Source organism: Corella eumyota, chromosome 4 (genome assembly GCF_963082875.1).
Source record: "Corella eumyota chromosome 4, kaCorEumy4.1, whole genome shotgun sequence".
Taxonomy (NCBI): Eukaryota; Metazoa; Chordata; class Ascidiacea; order Phlebobranchia; family Corellidae; genus Corella; species Corella eumyota.
This window is the reverse complement of record NC_137493.1, coordinates 2084517-2104046: the sequence shown is the minus strand read 5'-3', so window position 1 is coordinate 2104046 and position 19530 is coordinate 2084517. Positions and strand designations below refer to the sequence as shown.

General features: G+C 30.5%; 1 protein-coding gene across 2 annotated transcripts in view; it reads right to left on the bottom strand.

Moving 5' to 3' along the window:
• Positions 1-18913, bottom strand: part of LOC145751630 (uncharacterized) — a 28506-nt gene extending 9593 nt beyond the window's left edge. Inside the window, exons 1-13 of one of the 2 annotated variants that reach the window (XM_082567816.1) lie at positions 18558-18913; positions 17326-17463; positions 16726-16835; positions 11118-11222; positions 7987-8109; positions 4252-4374; positions 3975-4103; positions 3641-3763; positions 3343-3468; positions 2109-2246; positions 1310-1432; positions 514-636; positions 12-117 (exon numbers count right to left, since the gene is read on the bottom strand). In XM_082567816.1, coding sequence (XP_082423942.1) covers positions 12-117; positions 514-636; positions 1310-1432; positions 2109-2246; positions 3343-3468; positions 3641-3763; positions 3975-4103; positions 4252-4374; positions 7987-8109; positions 11118-11222; positions 16726-16835; positions 17326-17463; positions 18558-18661 — 1571 coding nt within the window. In that variant the 5' untranslated portion in view covers positions 18662-18913. Of the gene's footprint in view, positions 1-11; positions 118-513; positions 637-1309; positions 1433-2108; positions 2247-3342; positions 3469-3640; positions 3764-3974; positions 4104-4251; positions 4375-7986; positions 8110-11117; positions 11223-11608; positions 11919-16725; positions 16836-17325; positions 17464-18557 lie in introns of those variants that run through there. The other variant, XM_082567817.1, reaches the window with a different exon arrangement.
• Positions 18914-19530: the final 617 nt, after the last annotated feature.

The window sequence follows — 19530 nt, the reverse complement described above, 5'->3', positions numbered from 1 at the left end:
AAAGAACTTACCTTGTAAGAAGAGAGAAAGCTAACAAATCACTGCTATCTGCTTCGTCTATCTTTTGTATATTGGGTCTGAAAACTATTTCTCGTAAGGGGGCGTCTGGGAGCATCGCTGTAAATTAATACATGTTAGATCGGAAAATTATATTGTTAACAACGGCTGCATGCTTAAAATATATTTGTTGTATTTATTTATTCTTAATGTGGGCCTTAACATAGGGTAACATTTGTTACCCCGACCTGCAGCCTCAAGTTGACTTCAGTTTAAGATACCATTAATGACATATGCCCTAAAATTAATTTGCCAAATGCTCAGCAGAAGTTTATAACATCAAGAAAGCCTTACTTAAGGAGTCTACAACATGGAATCAGTGGGTATCGAACTAAGGACCTCATATAGTAAAGACAAGTATTTTTAACGCTGCACCACCAATAATTAAAAATACCATAATTAATAAAACTTTATGTTTTGTTGAAGATTGTAAAAAAAAACTGAACTGATACTTACGTATACACCTTTTCCTATCCTCCCCAAGTAAATGTCCACCATCACACGCACACTCAAACGATCCAACACTGTTAACACACATATGATCACAACCTCCATTGTTGTTTAAACATTCGTTTACATCTGAGTGGAAAAAATTAGAGTTTAGATTTTTAAAATTTTGACATATTGAAGTAACAAATATATATACACTTATATTGTAAAATTTAAAGCTAATTATATCAAGAGTAAAAAGAGTCGATTTTTATTGGTAAACTCATTGTAAATGTTGAATTTCTACGGTTTAAATTTATTTTTAAAATGAATTATTTTAACCCTTAACCTATAAGATTAAGGTTAAATCTATGCTGCAATTTGATATTGCAATTTAAGTAGGGTTTAGAGAAAATAAAAATAGTATTTTAACTTTAAAAAAAATGCAAAATATATTAACTAAAAATCCACAAAAATGCAACTAATCCTATATAGCTTATTATGAAAAAAAATTTACATGCTTCAGTAGAAGTTATTTTAAAATTTGTCGTTTTCTTTTCACATATTTGTGGTTACAATTTCAATTTTATTTATATTCTAGTAAGACAGAGTCTAATAACTTAATAACTTAATGTGCATGTTATTATTTTAAAGTATTTTTAAATGAATTTTACAGACGTGCATTTAAGCTATGTTAATAAGATAGTAGTAACAAATAAACAAAAATAGTTAAAATTAGGCTACATCATAATATATGAAATAACCAAATTTTAAATAAATAAAATAGTAAAATTTGTGGTAAAAACACATTTTTTTAAATTACCTTGACAACGACATCGATCAGGTAAAATGATGAATCCAGATCGGCAATTACACTGATAACTTCCAGGTAGGTTTGAACAACCCTGGTCGCAACATCGCGTCCCATCTGTGCACTCGTCAATATCTGGTACAAATAGGGGCAAGGTTAAAAAATAGAAAAACATAAGCTTGTTTAAATATGGGTTTTTAGTTTTACTAAGAAAGGGTGTGCTAGTGACGTGTTTGAGCTATCTGTAACGCAGGGCTTAGAAGCGGGTATAAGACCAGCTTTGTACTTGTAAAACTTAAAAAAAGGGTAATAAAAAAGTTGTTTAACGTGGTATCAGCGTACTACGAGCCAAAAGGTTTCGGCCCCATTGCCACACTATTCGCCCTTGAGACCAGCATTTATGACTAGCTCAAAAAAAACATTCTGACACCTTTTTTTCAATAAATACAATATCTGAAAGCCGGCAGCGTGGTATAGTGGTAAGAACACTTGCTACACCACACATAAGGTCATGGGTTCAATTCCCTCTGGTCTCATGCTGTAGCGCCCTTGAGTAAGGTGCTATAAACGTATAAACTCCTGCTGAGCCAGCACTTAATCAGCAGCATAATTATCGGGCAAATATAATCTATTATATCCCAAACTGCCACAGGCATCTCGAGATTGGGTCGGAGTAACTGATGTTACTCTATGTTTAAGTAGCGCATTCGACTTTTCCACATCGAGGATAAAGATATATACAAAAAAAATCTTAAATCCAATCCAGTTATAACCCTTTTAATTAGTAGGTCTTATTATACTACCAACTTACCTGTACAACTTTTTCCATCCGAATCCAGTCGATACCCATCTCTACAACTACAGATAACTACATCTCTGTTCATCTCACAAGTGTGCATACAACCTCCATTCATCGCTGAACAAGATCTTATCACCTCCATCTCGACCCCTGTTATTATGACGTCACTATTAGCATGATTTTGACGTTTTATAAATGTTAAACTATTATACAATTTCATTAGTAGGGACGTTGAAAAGCGACATTTTAATTTTAGATTATGACGTCACTGGTAGGTTTTTATGACGCCACAAATTTGTTGAGAAATCATTACAAAACCAGAATAAATACAGTTATGACGTACGTTGTGTGTGTTATTTTGTAATTATAGAATTACGTTATACTAAAAACGTATTTTTAGCTACCTATAATACTCTCTTTAATTTTTATTGGGTGATTTTACGACCCCTTACCCCAAATACAGAAACGTGTTGAGCAAAAATTGATTCTAAATTTTGTCAAATTTTAAGGATTTTGCGGCAATAAAAAATTGCATTATTCGCCAACAATTTCGTCCCAAAATTGCGCCAAAAATTGCTCTAAAAGCGACTTTGGTTTCCTATTGTTTATCTTAATCTTTATTCTCGCTTTTGTTTACAACAATTTCATATTCGCATCGGAAGTCATTCTGTGGCGTCATAATCAGGCATTATTGGAGAACAATTCGAGCAATCAATCATATTTTATCAAGTTCTTTTAAAATTTTCAATAATTGCAAATTTTAAGTCAAAAGTGGTAACTTTTAATTAATTTCTTTAATTTTGAACCCATTTTACTTTACAAGTGATTTATCAATATTTCAACTGTTTAAATATACGACCTCGTTCGGTTAACCATAAGGTCAAAATCGCACGTTTTTACGATTGATAATATCGTGTTCAAACAACTTTCGAAGTTTATTAACACAAAACCTCTGATTTATGACAAGATCAAAGCGGTATTGACTGTGACGTCATAGACTGTTAAATGACGTCACAAAACGCGAGATAGCGCTAATGTTTTACGTAGTAATTATTAGGTAGTGTGATAAAAACTGACAGAAATAATAAAAAACGTTTTTTAACATATTTTTGAACCAAAAATGAAAAATTGACCTTTTTAAATTCAAATAAAACATAAATCTGAGAATGATTTTCAAAACCTGTGATTTTAGACCCTAATTTTTAAAATTAGACCCAATTTTGCATGAATTTAAATAAAAACTCACTATAACACGTTTTGCCGTCGGTTCCAAGTTCATAGTTTGCGTCACAAACACAAGTGAATGAACCTCTTGTGTTGACACAATTATGTGAACAACCAGCATTGTTATCAGCAAGACATTCGTTTATATCTAGTGAAAAATCGGTTTTTATTAACTTAAATTTAAGATATTTTTATTAAAAATCAATTTTTTGGGGTAAATATTATTACAAATACAGTTTGTACATAGAATACACACTGAAAATGTATTTTTTTGTAAAATTTGATTATAATTAAAAGAGTTTGTTAAATTTGAATTCTACCAGAGCATGTTTTGTTATCCGCCCCCAACTGATATCCTTCAAAACATGAACATTGAGCCATAAAGCCAACTGGAACACAAGTATGAGTGCAACCTCCGTTGTTATCCTCACATGGATCAGCAACTAGAAATAAAAAATTAAAATTAAGTCGTTAAAAACAGTTTAACCAGTAAAAATTTTAAGAAAAAAAGAATATATAAATTAAATTAATCGTAAATTTAAGCTAGTATAAAAGACAGTTTGTTTAATTTTAACTTGAAGCCTTAAATTTACCTTTCACTAACATATATAAAATATAAATTTACTTTTTTACTAATTTTATAAACAATCTTACTGTCACAAGTCCTCCCGTTGTAATTAAGGACGTAACCTTTCCCGCACAGACATCTATAACGCCCACTAGTGCCTTGTGGTTCACACGTTTGTTCACAACCCCCGTTCTGTTCCAAACACATATTCGTAGCTGTAATCGAAAAAAAATAAAGTTAAAATAATTTATTAAAAAGTGAAATTAAAATTAGTTAAAAATTATTTTAAATTTAGCAACAGTAAATGATGCTGTATCTATGATATATTTTTAATAGTTAAGAATATTTAGGTAAAACACTTACGGATGCAAGATCTTTTGTCGATATGAAGCCTGTATCCCTCATAACAACTACAATATGAATCTCCTTCGATGTTCGTGCAATTCTGTGAACAACCTCCATTGTGGTCATCACATTCATTGTTATCTAATAAAAAAATATATTTATTACGTTTAATATTTAAGTTTTAGTAAATATTAAAACAAGAACTTGAGGAAAAAATTTGCAAAAGCCTAAATTTTTATTTGAAGAATTCAAATCATAATCTAATTACGTCATCTAAAATCTGCAACGAATAGCTATCAAATATTGCCCGGCGTTTTTAAAAAATATAGGGTAATTTTGAAGTATTTATTTTCCGTTTTCGTGGTAAAAAAATTACTAATTAATTACTTAATAATGCTATTTAAGTTAATTAATTTAAACCACGCGCAGAATTGTGCAATTCATTAGCAGTATTTTTAACTTTTTCATACTTTCTTTCAATATGATCAATAAAATACAAATTTTAATCGTTTTAGTCAATTTTTAATTGCCCTTATTTCAAAATAATTTTTTTTTAGAAGCTTTGATCAAGTGAAATTATGATTTAATTTGGTTTCCTTGCAATTTTAAATCAAATTTAAGTTGTTTACAAATCAATATCCAGGTACTTTGTCACACGAAAGTTTTAACACAAAAATGTGAGAATAATCTTGGTGGAATGTTTTAAGCTAAAGTGTTAACACTTGTATGCTGGGTTGTGTGGTGCATGTGCACTGAAATGTCAATGTAGTCCAATAGGTTAATATGCTGTCTCTATTTAATTAGATATTTGTTTGGCATTATTCATTTTAAAATGTTAAACAACTATTTTTATTTCTATTGTATTTTTTTCTATTACTAACATGTATAAAGTTAAAGAAAAAAATTAGTAATTTCAGTAAAAACATTTTAAATGCAATAAGTTCTCAGACATATGACCGAAAATTATTTAACTGCAAAAGGAAATTTGCTAGAAAACCGAAACTTCTACAACATTTTACTGAAATTAAAGACAAGAATTTTTTTGGTGAAATGAAATGCAACTACGAATGAGTAAAAGTATTTTAACAAGCTGACCAAGTCAAAATAACGTTAAACTTTGTCTAATTTACAAACTTTAACTCAATTTCATGCTAAACTGAAGACGCAAGGTTAAGTTTTGTCAACGTAGTAATTAGTTCAACCATAGTGGTTGACCACATTTAGTGTTTGGTTTTATTTTCCCACAGAACGAATATCATTAAGCTAAATGCGTGTGAAAATTAATTAAAAATGGTTTCTTAAAAACTAAAGTAAATATAAAATAGTTATATATTCAATTATTAAACTTTTTTTAATCCATTTTTTAAAACATTTCTTGTGGTTAAAATAAATCAATTTCTGGCTTTGGAAACGTTATATTGCTAAAAAAAATGTCCCCCAAAAATATAAATAAGCGTTGATTGACATAATATAACTCAAACCCTTAAAACCCCAACATTTTATCACGGAATAAAACTGTGGTTTAACCAAAAATCAACAACACAAAACGTGGAATAATGGCAACCAACTTAAAAAACAAATAAAATAACTTTTTGTTTTTATATAGAGCAACCACGCCTATATAGACAAAGCGTTTGTTTGTTGTTATTTGCTGAGGTAAGAACCGCACACCCCTTTACTATTTATTTAATAACAATAAAAACTGGGATTTAATAAACTTAGGGTACGCTCCCTACAAAGCTAGGGCAGCAAAATTGAATTGTTGTTTAACGACATGAAATTATTTCAGTTTTAAATCAACAAATAAATATTTGCATAAAAGTTGAAATTTTTTGTACCCAACCGTTTTATAACGACTTTCTGCAACAAATTCTGGCTCAAATTTGCAAAAATATAACCTTATAGTATAGCAATGTATAGGTAATATTAATGCCCATCTAATATAAGTAATAGTAGTTGTTATTTTACCATATTAGGTCGCTAAAGAGCAATATTAATAGATAAGGCTGTTTTTGAAATGGAATTTAAAATTTTTAACTTTAAATTAACAGTATTTGAAGTTTAGAGTTATAACCATAGTAAAGCATAAATTTTGTATTTTAATATATCACCAAGCCATAGTACTAAAAATTTTGCATATTACATATTTTAACCCCTAGGGCTAAAACACAAAATATCCTTGAAAATTATTTAAGTTAAGTATATGTTTGTAAGCAATTACATTTAGGTGTAATATAGTTTATCTTAAATAAAGTTAAAGTATTTTAAATGGACGAATTATTAACCAATTAGCAATTAATTTATTCAAACCTATTAAAATTTATTAAAAACGTATTTTTTATGTAAAATGCTACACTAAAAATTGTTTGCCGATTTTTCTAAATATTAAAAACCGATGATTGATTTTCTATAAATTAGATCCGAAAAATTAATAAAAATTTAATTAAATTTTACAAAAAGTTGACAAAATTTGGTTTCCCGTTTTCTAAAATCTTCAATCAAAATGATTTTAAATGAAACCCAATTATAACATGATACAGGGCAATAATTACATCATAATAGCCACTGGTGTATAAAAATACGTCATTAAATCTCCCTAAGTGAAGTGGTATTCCTGTGAGAGGGATTTAAATAAAGTTAAAGTATTAAATGTTGAACCTGGTAGTTTAACCTGAGCCTTATGAGAATAAAATCGTTTTGACACTTCCCCTTTGTTAAATTGAAATAAATTGAAAATTTGTCATTTTTTGACAACAATTAACAATTTCCCAAATTAAATTTATTATATTTGTAGAAAAAATACCGAAAAAAAAAAAAAAAAGAAAATAAACGCTTCTTAAAATAGAAGTTTTTAACAAAGTGTGACTTATTAGTTAAATACTCGTGAGAAACTTCCTAAGTTCTTAATTCCTTTGTTTTCCACCTAATCTTTAACGTTATCAAGTAACACAAAAAAAATCACAAATTTTAAACTATTTATCCCCAAATAAAAAACAAAAAAATCGTTTAACGTTAAACTGGTGTTGCAGTTTTTATTTGTGCAACAGATTTAATTTAATCTTTAGATTCATCTATCTTTAACTATAATCCACAAACAAATATTATCACTCAAATGTTATTGTGTTTTAGGTACGTTGGATTTAAGTCAAATGGTTGACAAAGTGATATAGGTTAGGTCTAGACAATATCAAATTACACATAGTTATTAAACCGTATATAGGATGCTCATAAAATGCAAAATTATCACATTTTTTATTGCAAAATCGATATTAAAATTCATATTTTCCTTCCTGAAACCTTTGATTTTTAACGAGGTTTGCCAACAAAAATTGGCCTAAAATGTGAAGTAAAATATTACATCGAGATAAAAACATAATCATTTAAGATATGATCATTTCCAGTGCTCGGAATTTGCCAAGAATTTTTCTATTTTAAGTTTTAAAGAAATCACAAACAAAACCAAATAAAGACTTAAAAACGACAACTTTTAACTCACAACAACAACACCGACGACTTTCGTGTAACAAAACCCATTTAAATAAACTTTACTCTATTTTAAAACGCTTTTAACACAAGAAAGATATAACAATATGACGTCACAACAACCGCATTACGTCATAAAGTACTTATTGCGTAATAAGATGACTCACAAAAGGTTATGTTATCATTAAAAGACTTTAAAATTAATTTTTTTAAAAACTCTTTTTTGCGAATTATTGTTTAGTTTTACTAAAAAGAAATACTTGTATTTACCGACACAGTCCCTTCCATTTGAAGCAAGATGGAACCCATCTCTACATTTGCAGGAATAACCTCCGAAGGTGTTACAACACATTTGCTGACATCCTCCATTCCTCGTAGCACATTCGTTGATATCTGAGGTGGAATATTTAAGTTTTAAAATACAGAAAAAGATAAACAAGAAATAATTTCGATGAAATAACAATATTTAGTTGAAAAATAGGTATTTAAATTGCATATATTAATATTAGTAGTTTATATATTTAATTTTTTATCCTTTGGAAAAAAGTTTTATAAACTTCTTTTAATTTAATCTAACAAAATTATTTAGTTAAAAAAAATCAAAAATATCATGAACTCCTACTGCAAAACTTTTAATTTTGCAAAAAGCATAGCCATTTAATTGACATTATTAACACATTTTTTAACTACAGCATAGATTAAACAACTATAAATTTGTTAAAATTGGTTGAAATTTGATTTTCAAAGCAGAAGAGCTGACAAGTTTGAGATAAAGCATTTAAAATGTGTCGTCACTTTGTAGTAAAACTCCTGTTTCAGCCACTCCCATATACTAAGTCGATCTAATCATTCACACTTTCATATAAACCACACTAGCGCTCGGACATACTTATATTGTAATCCTATACTTATAACTAGAATTTTGATATCACATGAAGATTTAGCAAAAATTTCGAAGATCTTAATTTTAATCTTTAAAGTTAAGAAAAAGTATTTATATATTTACATGATGATTTATACACCCATACATATACATATGTTAATTTTATAAATCCACCTAATTTGTAAAGCAAAAATAGAACACAAAGTTTAAGAAAAAGAAAGGCTTATAAATACATGTAAACTCACATAGTACCCAATTCCACTTACACATTAACTGACAAAAAAATGACTACAATTTATATATACACAAACAGTCTAGTAAACTTAATTGTATCTCAAACATCAGCAAAAAATTTCAATTACATGGGGGTTTAAATTAACACGAAGGGCTTAGGTTACATACTTTTGTGATTAAAATATTCTGTCAGTTGATATAAGATGTTGTTTTTATCCATTTCACGGAGATCATTACCGAGTTAGTGAGGGATTAAAAAAGTAAACTTAGATTTTTAAGATACGATGTTATAATTTTTTCGCGAATTACGAAAATATTTTTACTAAACACAAATTGTTGGTTTTTGTCGTTTGCATTTTTAACGGTTAACCCGTTGACCCGTGACCAATTTTAACCGGTAGATGACGCTAAACGCAGCCGTGCGAATAATCTTATGTCGTCGTAACTTAAGATATCAGCCAAGTTGTGGTATTTTAATAACTAAATACACAAACTGTACACAGGTGTTTCAATAAAATACCTCACGTTTTTATGATTGTTTTAACTTCAATGTAATGTCAGGTTAGATAAGAATTTAATTCTGCACTTTGCTGCTGCAAATATATGATGTAAGTATAACAGACATTACGTCACAATTTGAAATTTGTTTTTATGTTCTAGTTTGTAAAATTGATAAAATTTGGAGCCAAAATCTAAAGTCTGTATTTGTTCAGAAGCGTAATCAGAATGAATGTAAATGTCAGCTCGTTTGTAAATATTACCTTCTAAAAATAGTTTTAAAAAGTTTGATTTTATCTGGGTTCTAACTAGATTTTATCAACATTTTTTCCATACTTTTATACCTTAAAAACAAGATCGTTTTCTGTGAATTACACAAAAATTTAAAAGGTTATAAGTGGTCCCTTCTTATATGGTAACACAAGTTTAAGTTTAACATTTTTAAAATGCCAAACTAAATACCGTTTAATGCAGGCAATCCTTTGTTAATAAACAAAAAATGCAGTTTTCTTTATAAATTAAAAGGTTAACTGGGTTAGGTGTTTGGTAAGTAAATACATTCTTGTTATATACTTGTAAAGGTGTGTGAGTTATGTACATTCAAGTAAAGGTAATACGAGGTTACCATAATAAGTTCGCGAAATCTGATTTGTTTTCGAGTTTCTGGCCTTAAATTTCAGGGTAAATAGAGGTTTAAAACCGGTATTTTGGGTATAAGAGAAAGGTTAAATTACCTACAAATTTAATGGATATTTGTAAAATTGTAATATTGCAACATATATTGAAATAATATTTTTTTAAACACTTTAACATTAATTTTTTTTTAATTTTTTTAAAATCTATAAAATTTGTTTAACAATTGGTTATATTAAATAATGTTTAATTATTACGTGAAAGGAAATGTACAACTTGTTATCTAAAGTAATAATTAGAAGGTGTATTAGGTTGTCTGTAGAAACTAATTTTAAATAAACGATTTTAAATATAATTCCCTAAATTTAAAGTTGTTCCGGAAAAAAAAATATATATATAATTGTTTTTTTACCTCCTAATTTTTTACCGTTTTTTATTTACTGTTTTACCGTTTTATTTACCTAATTTTTACCTTTTTAGTTTAAATATTTAACCGGTTTTTAGCTACATTTTTACCGTTTTAAATTTATAATATTTACCGTTTTATTTCGAATTTCTTACCGTTTTATTTTTCGATAAAATTAAAAAAAAACGTTAATTTTTTTCTTTAAATTCTATTTTAAGTTCCTGGTGTACAAAGTGCGTTGTCACGTTCCGCAAACAGGCGTGTCATAATATAAAAGATGTCCAGTAATAATCAAACATTGTTACGTAACTAGCCGTGTCTAACAAGACGTCGTGACGTTGCGTAAAACCATTATGACGTCACAAGGGAAAGTCAAACAAGGATCTTGTTAGCGAGATTATATTTGCCTTGTCATTTATTTTTAGCGAAATTAAATTTTAATTTAGGCGAAAGTTTAACGTATAATATCACTATGGAAACCTAAATTATAATTAAAACTACACCAAAAAGTAAGGTTTAATTAATTTACATTAAAAAAAAGGTTGTGTGCTACATTTAAAATTAAACCACATGTTAACAAAGGTTATTCAAATAATATTATATACATACATACTTAATCCCTATATAAACTTATACAATTATACCACATCCCATATACATATACACCAAGTTACTATGTATACATAACCCATAATCCACAAACACACAATCTTTTAACCACCCGAGCCCCTCTTTAAGACATCTTACCCTTTTCACATCTGGCACCGGTAAACCCGCCGGCACACTGGCACATATTTACCGCCGAATCCTGGCACCGACCTCCGTTGAAGCAAACTCCGTATGAGCATTGTGCTAAATTGGAGGAAATTAAAGTGGTTATGATCGGTACAAAATAGTAAAAAATCGCTGTTTTGTAAAGAAATTGAAAGAGTGAAATTTTGCGTTTTTAGCAAAAGCTTTCAATTTCTTTAACAGCGCTTTCGCATATTGTTATTATCAGTTGAACCCACAACTTATTAGTCGTGAGTTTATTATTCTGAATTTACAATAAGCGAAAGAGAAAAAAATGACTTGAATTTCAGAGATCTTCGCAACCAGTGTTGATACCCAAACTAATTTTGACAATTAATTTAAAAAATTTAAATCCAAAATATTTTTTTGTCAAAATTTTATAAAAATTTTTACTCTGGTTGCCTAATCCACTGAAACTCAATAAAAGTCGAAACATATCACGTGACCTGTGGCCCATTTTCGTTTAAACCAAGTTTTCTCAATCGCGTGAACGTTGTAACGGTTATTATGACCCATCCAAGGCTTATACACATTGGGATCGTTTTGACTCGGTTCATCGTGGTACTTCGAGATATCGGGACCACATTCCTCCACGGTGAAGTCCATGGGATGCAGGTTTCGATACGACGGCATGTGTTGTTGTGCTATGACGTCACAGAAGAACGTCGCCACCACGACAATGAAAAGTAGTTTCGTCATAATGCCAAAACTATTTTTGAACCCGAATTACCTATTTCTATTCTAAATAAACAAGAAATCAAAGTTGAAACTCGAATGTTTACAAAACTTTAACTCGAAACCTTTCTTATTGCAGACTATACCTCTATAATGATATATATCTCCTGCAATCCCTATTTATATAACAATATTTCTGCTGACTCTGACTCGATTTTTCCGAACTCTAATCACGAAATAGAATTCTCACAAAGGATTGTTTTCATTAAATGGCCTACATAGTCATTCAAAAGCAACAAAAAAGTAAATTTAATCAAGCCACAACTTTGGTATGATGATTAGTTAGTCTATCCGTCATTTAGAATAAAGGGGAAATCATAACACTAGGTCCATGGGGTTAATTTCTTGTACAAACAATTTGAAATAACACGGTCTCAAATTTAATATATCGAGCTGATATCTTAACTAAATTCAATAGCAATCCTCGGCTTATATTTCTTTAGATTAACCTCCAGGTTAACTGTTATGTTGATCTGAGATACAGAAAGGTGAAAATAAAGAAACTATGACACCTTCGCTGCTCATATACGACATAAAAGTTGGCAAACTGTAATAACTTCCTGAATTGAAAACCTCAAAAAACTTGCAAGAAATCCGTTTGTTCTTTCTCTTTACGAACCGAGCTTTTATGTTAATTTCTAATTAAGGGAGGGTGTTGTCGCTCTTGTAGTTTAGAGATTACTTTAAAGTGGTGAGATCGCTTAATCTTTAACCAGATTTTAAACATGGATAAGCGTGAGAACAGAAAATCTTAAAACATAAACTTTTAACTAACTAAACGCGATGTCAACTTATTTCTAAGCTTGGTACTTAGTTTTCTGCGTATTGTCCTTATACAAAATGTATTGTTCTATTAGAATTAAATAGGTTTATAAGGATTTAAATAGTTGGAGCCCTTTGAGATTGAAACAAAATTTAAGGTCAAATCAGGCTTCCAGGTCGCCCGAAATTTGCTCAAATTTGATTGAATTAAGTTGGCGATAAAGTAGCCAGAAAGTAGACAATCGAACCCACTCGTTATTTGATTGACAGGTGACGTCACGAAAGTACTTGTCGTTAAGAATAGGACCATCTGTGTAAATCCTTAAGATTTTTAAGGGATTGTTAACATTTAAAGCTTGGTACTTTGGGGGGAAAATGTGAGATATTAGGATGACATTTTACTTTGTGATTCATATAACACAACATTGAACCTTGTGTTGCTAAATGTTAAATTTCTGATAAATCTATAAAACTAAATGACAAAGATTTGGTCTTTATTGATAGATAAAAACAAGATACCATGTATATACAATTACTTCATTATTCCAATATTTACTCACTGTCAATTTAAATAGATAAATGTGAAAGAAATCTCCGTAATTGCTTGTCGAAAAATAAACTTTTTGTATCCACAAGATTTTCAGAGAGATATAAAACAAAATATTTTAAAATTCATCGGAACAATTAGGTTTGCTTTACGTGATTTATCTTCAATATTTTATAAAACTTGACGTTTTAGGAACTTGGTGTTGACTTATCGGGAAATATTGTCAGCGTTGGCGGGATTTGTTTACTTTGAGCCCGGTCGATTAGGGTCTGACCGCACGGGATTAAACAAATCATTATTTCGTCATCGCTTTGCGTTTGTACGTAGTATATTCGTCATAAAGGTTAATTTTGACGTCATTTTTTACATCACTAAAAATGGTCATTTTGAGGGTAATAAATGTTGTTTTGAAAACAAAAATGTTGCATAAGTGAAATCTTTTGCTGAGTAAAGCAATTACAGAAGAGTGTTGATGGATAAAATAAAAACTTGGCAACAAAATAAACAGAGAATGATTTGACCTTTTTATTTCACGGGTCAAACCCGATCGAATATTTTCCCAAAATTCTCAACAATTTTTCGTTTAACATATTCAAGGTAGCGCGACGCCTCAAAACAATAACAAATCACTTTTTATTATCTTTTCTGGAACGGGCGAGATTTCCTTGTGACGTCATAGGAAACCGAACACTGCAAATCGTGGCAGGGTTGCCTGAAATTCGAGTAAAATGGAGAAAAAATTTAAGAAAAAAATTGGAAAAAAATTAAATTATTAAAATTCATTTTAACTAAGAATAAAATACGAATTCTTTATGAAAATACTGAATAAAAAAAAGAACCCAATTGTGTATAAGTTGTTACAAATTGAAAAGATAAAATCTAGGTCAAAACAAATTGTAAGAAATTACAGATTTCTCAATTTTGTGACAATTTGATCCGTCTCGCCAATAATTTAACCAAACTTTTTGCGACATCGAACACTGTAGAGGTCACGTGACACTTTAAAGGTCGTGGGGTCACGTGACATGACGTCTGGATGAAGCACAATAAAACCACACACGATTTCGACAAAAAAAATTGGTGTTGAAATGAGTTAAAATTATAGGATCCAGGTAAGTGTATTTGCATGCAAATTGGGGTAAAATGAACCCCAAAACGTGATGATCTTTAAATTACAAACCAAGGTCGCTTTATTTTTACAAATATCCTAATAAATCAATCACAGATTTAAAATGTTTTTTACAACTCTGCAAACTATTTTAACAACATATCATCCCATGGGAAAAGTTAGTTGATTTGCAATTTAAACCATCAAAGAAATGTAAAGATTACAACTACCACAAACTCACGCGCATTGCATTACACTGGGGACTGTAAGCATAGGAAGAAAATAAAGTAATTTTTTTATAGGTACAAAGTTAAAAACAAGATCTGCAAAGAAATTTTAATTCTTGGTCAAAAATAAAAGAGGTTCAAAACTACCCAAAGGTATAATAAAACATTAACGAGTTTGCCCACCCTTACTACACCCCACTATTTGTTTCCATAACTGTAAATTAGAAACGTCAATCCGTTGATCTGACCGCACTAGGGTCACCTTTAAACAAAAGTTCACCGGGACCCTGAGATCGTAGGGCGCCATGAACCGGGTCCGGATCGAGTTTCGGGCGCGCCTTCACTCTGGCAGAATCAATCAACGCTAAGCTGTCTAATTCTGTTGCCATAGTAACTTGCATTTGAACCGGGTCACGTGGTTTTGTAAAACAACAGATTTGTTAAAAACAAATTAGTCACTAAAAATATTTTTTTGGTTAAAACCCAAACTTGACGTAAATATTAATTTCTCACATCAAAAACTACGTCACAAGAGAATGGTGAATACGTCACAATTGTTTAATCCACTTCCAACAAACACGTTTATTATGATTTAATTCAAGGTAAAGTTGTTTACCAAGAACGGTTCACAATTCTTAGGAAATCTTGTATATTGTGCACATAAGGTGCTTAAAAATGTTGTAAAATATTTTACGAGCAATTATTTTAAGGAGAATTCGACTTTTTACGATTTCAAACTTTACTGTGAACTTTAATTTTACTTTAATTCTTGTTCCAAAATATTTGGACGCAAAAATATTTTTGTTATGAAGTTTTGTTTGTTGTTTACCAATTATTCTACTTTGGACCATATCCTCTCAAATCATAGGTTAATCAGGCTCTATGTGACGTCACAGTATCCATTGTTACCTCACAGGGAGATTAATGAAACGTGACCAAGAAATTAATGAATGGAGTTCATTGTTTTAGACTTGGTTAAACAATACCGTTTGTTAGGTTCAATGTCCAAGACAATGAAATTATAATGAACAAACAAACAGAACGATTAAACTACCAGAAAGGTCACATTTTTTAAAAAACAATTAACAACCTAATAAAGTGTAAACATCGATACTATAATGACGTCATAATGAAAAGGGGACTGTGTAGATTACCCGGTGACAAGAGGCTCAGTAACCAACGACACGCTTGTTAGCTTGGGTAATAACCAACAATCAAGAACAGGAACTTGTTACCTGGCTGCGATAAGGAAACCGTACCGGTCACGTGACCTCATGTTCACTTTAACCCTCGTTTAAAGACATATTTTGAACGTGAGTCAACGTCACAATGATGATTGTTCGAAACAATAATGTTTTGTGTATACAAGGTTTAAAGTAGAAAAAACTCTAACTTTACATACAAATGTACTTTGAATGAGAATATAAATAATTGTTTTGTATTATTGTTGGTAATTCGATAATGACAAACTAATTGGACAAATAAATAATGGTTTGACTAATCTTAATTAATGAAAAGTGTTTAAATTTCGCGTAACTTCATCCCCCAGCGTTTAGAAACAAATTAACTTAATTCGTTTTCCAAACATTTAAATCTTCAATTTAAACAGAGATTTAAAAGATTATCCGCAAAAAAAACTCTTTGCTTGAATTAAACAAAACTACAAACGGATAAAAACTTGCAAAGTCAAAGATTTTTTTTTGTAGCTAAGTGTTAAGTTTACCGAATCGTAAAAAAAAAATCGCAAAGAAACGATGTTGACTTACAAATACAGAAATAACAATGGTTTTATCTGTAGCAGACCCCGAAACACCTAATATAATATAATATATACTACCCGATGAACTATAAAAAAACTTGAGTTCATGACCACGAGGTATGTTTCGACAACGTAGGAACGATAAACAAACAGAATTAACATCCCTTAATAAAATCTAACGAGTTCATATCAACACAAATAAAAAAGCCGTCAGCAGATTTTAAATCGGTCCAAAACATTTACTAGAAATTGACTCACAACGTGGATGGGCCATAAATTTAGTCGTTTTTTAATAAAATCCACCTATTTATTTACCTATATAAAAATATTTTTAATAATCTACAAGTTAAGACTAAACCTTGACCCAAACACTAAAGCGAATCAATATTATTATGACGTCACAAATATAAACAATAGGAACTTACGATGGTTGCATCCAGGTTCGTTGTTATGTTGAGTCCACCCCGCACAACAAATATAATTTGTTGTTGATTCGGTGTCGTAACTTGTTTTATAAGTCGTGTAATAAGCGGTTCTGTGCAAAAACAAGAATGCTAAAAAGTCTTGTTCTACGACCGTTTTTAAACCAGGTATTCAAATTTATGACACAGTTTCACTCCATGTATATCACCCACATTTTTACCCATGGTATGCATGTTTCGTTAACAGTTTTCCCCAACTTGCTATGCTTTTACCCAGCGTAATATGTTTAACCCCCATTTTTACCCTAAAAATGTTGCTTTATTTTTATCCAACATGACATAAATTTACCCATAGTCTTATGTTTTACCCCCATTTTTACCCCAGATAGTTACGTTTTTTTCTAGTTTTGTTTATTAAGCACAAATATGATGTATTACAATAGACCATTAAAACTGCAGGTTTTTATATAATTGTAATCTACAGACAAAAATTCCCTGACATTATGATCCCAAAATCATGTGGTTAGTATTAACCTTAACACAATGGTGTTTAAAGGTTGCCCTTAACTTACACTATCTTACTTATATTGCCCTTATACTGACCTCCTCTCATATCCGACACACCAACGTTTCGAACCTCCACAACTTTGTTTCCATACTTTCACCATTCTTGTAAATGCTTTGGTGCAGGGTTGGACTGATCTTACGACCCTCACTTCTTCTTCTTCACATACGTTGGGCCTAAAAAAGTAAATTTAAAACATAAATTACGTGGATTTTGTAATTTAAGCATGTTTTTTTTAAACATAGGAAGATAATATAATAATAAAATATGACTTGTAAGAATTGCTGGGTTAAACTAAATTTTATTTTGGAGGTTTAGGTAATATTATAAACCAAAAATTTACTTAATATGCATTTATTTTTATAAAACCCAGTTGTCGAATAAGTTATTACATAAATCACAAAAAATGATAAATAGATCATTTTAAATCGGTAATTAAAATTATTAGCAACCTTTACATAAATCATAGTTAAATAAAGTATGGACAAATACTAAATTACACTTTTTTTAATATTTCTTACAAGTTTCAAAGTTAATTATTATAATTTACAAGGCAGCAAAATTTGTGCTGACGTATCCAAGCTTCAAAGATACATAAATTACAAAAGTAACACTATATCCGCTAACAAACAGTAATTACATAAAAGAAGGAGAATGTGTTGCGATTTAAGGAGATTGATTGGACTTTAAATTGTTTAGTTAGATTACTTGTGTAAATATTAAATATTGCGAGCCTGTTTTCAAGCTCGAGTAACTTGTTTTTTTTCGTTTTTCGCTAACCGCAGCATGATACAAAACACACTGCGGATAAAAACATGATTACGCGAAAAACAATGAACCGCCTGTGACGTCATCAGTGAATAAATTATGACGTCACGGCGGTCGCGCGTGTTCGTTAACAAGGGAATTAGTTGTTCGCGGAAGTCGGGCGACAATGGCTTTTATCCGAGTCGTGTCACGCGTTAAAAAGTGACGATTGAAACTTCGCGCTCGGACAATACCAACTCTTATGACGTCACAATAAAAACGACACTCGAGCGTGCAGCTAAGCGAAACTTGTCGAGCTCGCGCGAAGGACTTGAGATTTTTTTCTTCGCACACCTTGTTCGAGCACTTAGGTTTACGAAAAGTGACATTTATGTATGGAGTCAAATTTGGACATCTTTTATCTTAATTTAAATCGATCTCTGGCTTTGATGTAACTTATCTACTGCTCTTAATGGAAACCACAAATTAACTTTAATCTTTTATCGATAAAAATTTTACTTACATTCCCATTCGGAGGCCATCTGATGCGACTAGAGTGAAAAATGTTGTGGTGAGAAAAAGTTGGAGCAACATTCGCTTTCTTTTCGATCTTATTAAAATATTCATTTCGATTAAAATTGTTCCGTCACAATAGAACGACTTTTCGGCCTTTAAATCGGGTGTTCCGGTCTATTGGATTACTGTCTGGTATGTTGTTAAGTCTAATAAATCCCTTTTGCTTGCTTGTAATCTTCAATGTCCGAAACAAGGCAAATTTGATTGATTCGTTCGTTATAACCCTATGTTAAGGCTTGGGTTCCTTAAGTTTAAACTATGGACCAGTTATCTTTAAAACCCTAAGCTAACAAACACAAGTTTTAATCTGCGTGGTAAAAATATAAAACACTGGGTTTTAAGTACAAGCAAATGACGCATACAATTCATAAACTGTTTGTCGTAGACTTAACAAAACTCAATTGTACTAAGCCGTAGTCGAATAATCTTACTATGCTTAAACAACGGTTGTATTGTGATCTCATAATGCCCTCGGGTCATATAAAACTAAGCAAAAAGATTAAAATCTAAGAAGAAGACCGTCTTCCATAACATACATTTCTCCCGTCCCGACTTTACTTTTATTAAACTTTTATCCTCAATTTAGGGACCTATTGCTTTGCCCCTTTAATGCACATGTATTCACTGACCTGGGCATAAGTGAATTACGAGACCACACAGTTTGATTTGCGGGAAATAACTCACAAAAATTGACACGACCTAAATTTTAACAACTTAGGATTAGATCGTCTGTCGAATTCCACAAAAGACTTTACCTTTTACGCAAAAATAGTTCTCATATTTACATTTCTGGTTGCCCTGGCTACCCTTTGTTGCGCTTCTGTGTGCGTGGCTATTACACAAATGCGCACATATTTATAAAAAGATGTCGGCTTTATTACGTCACAATTTAAACAAACCGCAGAAACCCTAGACTGGAA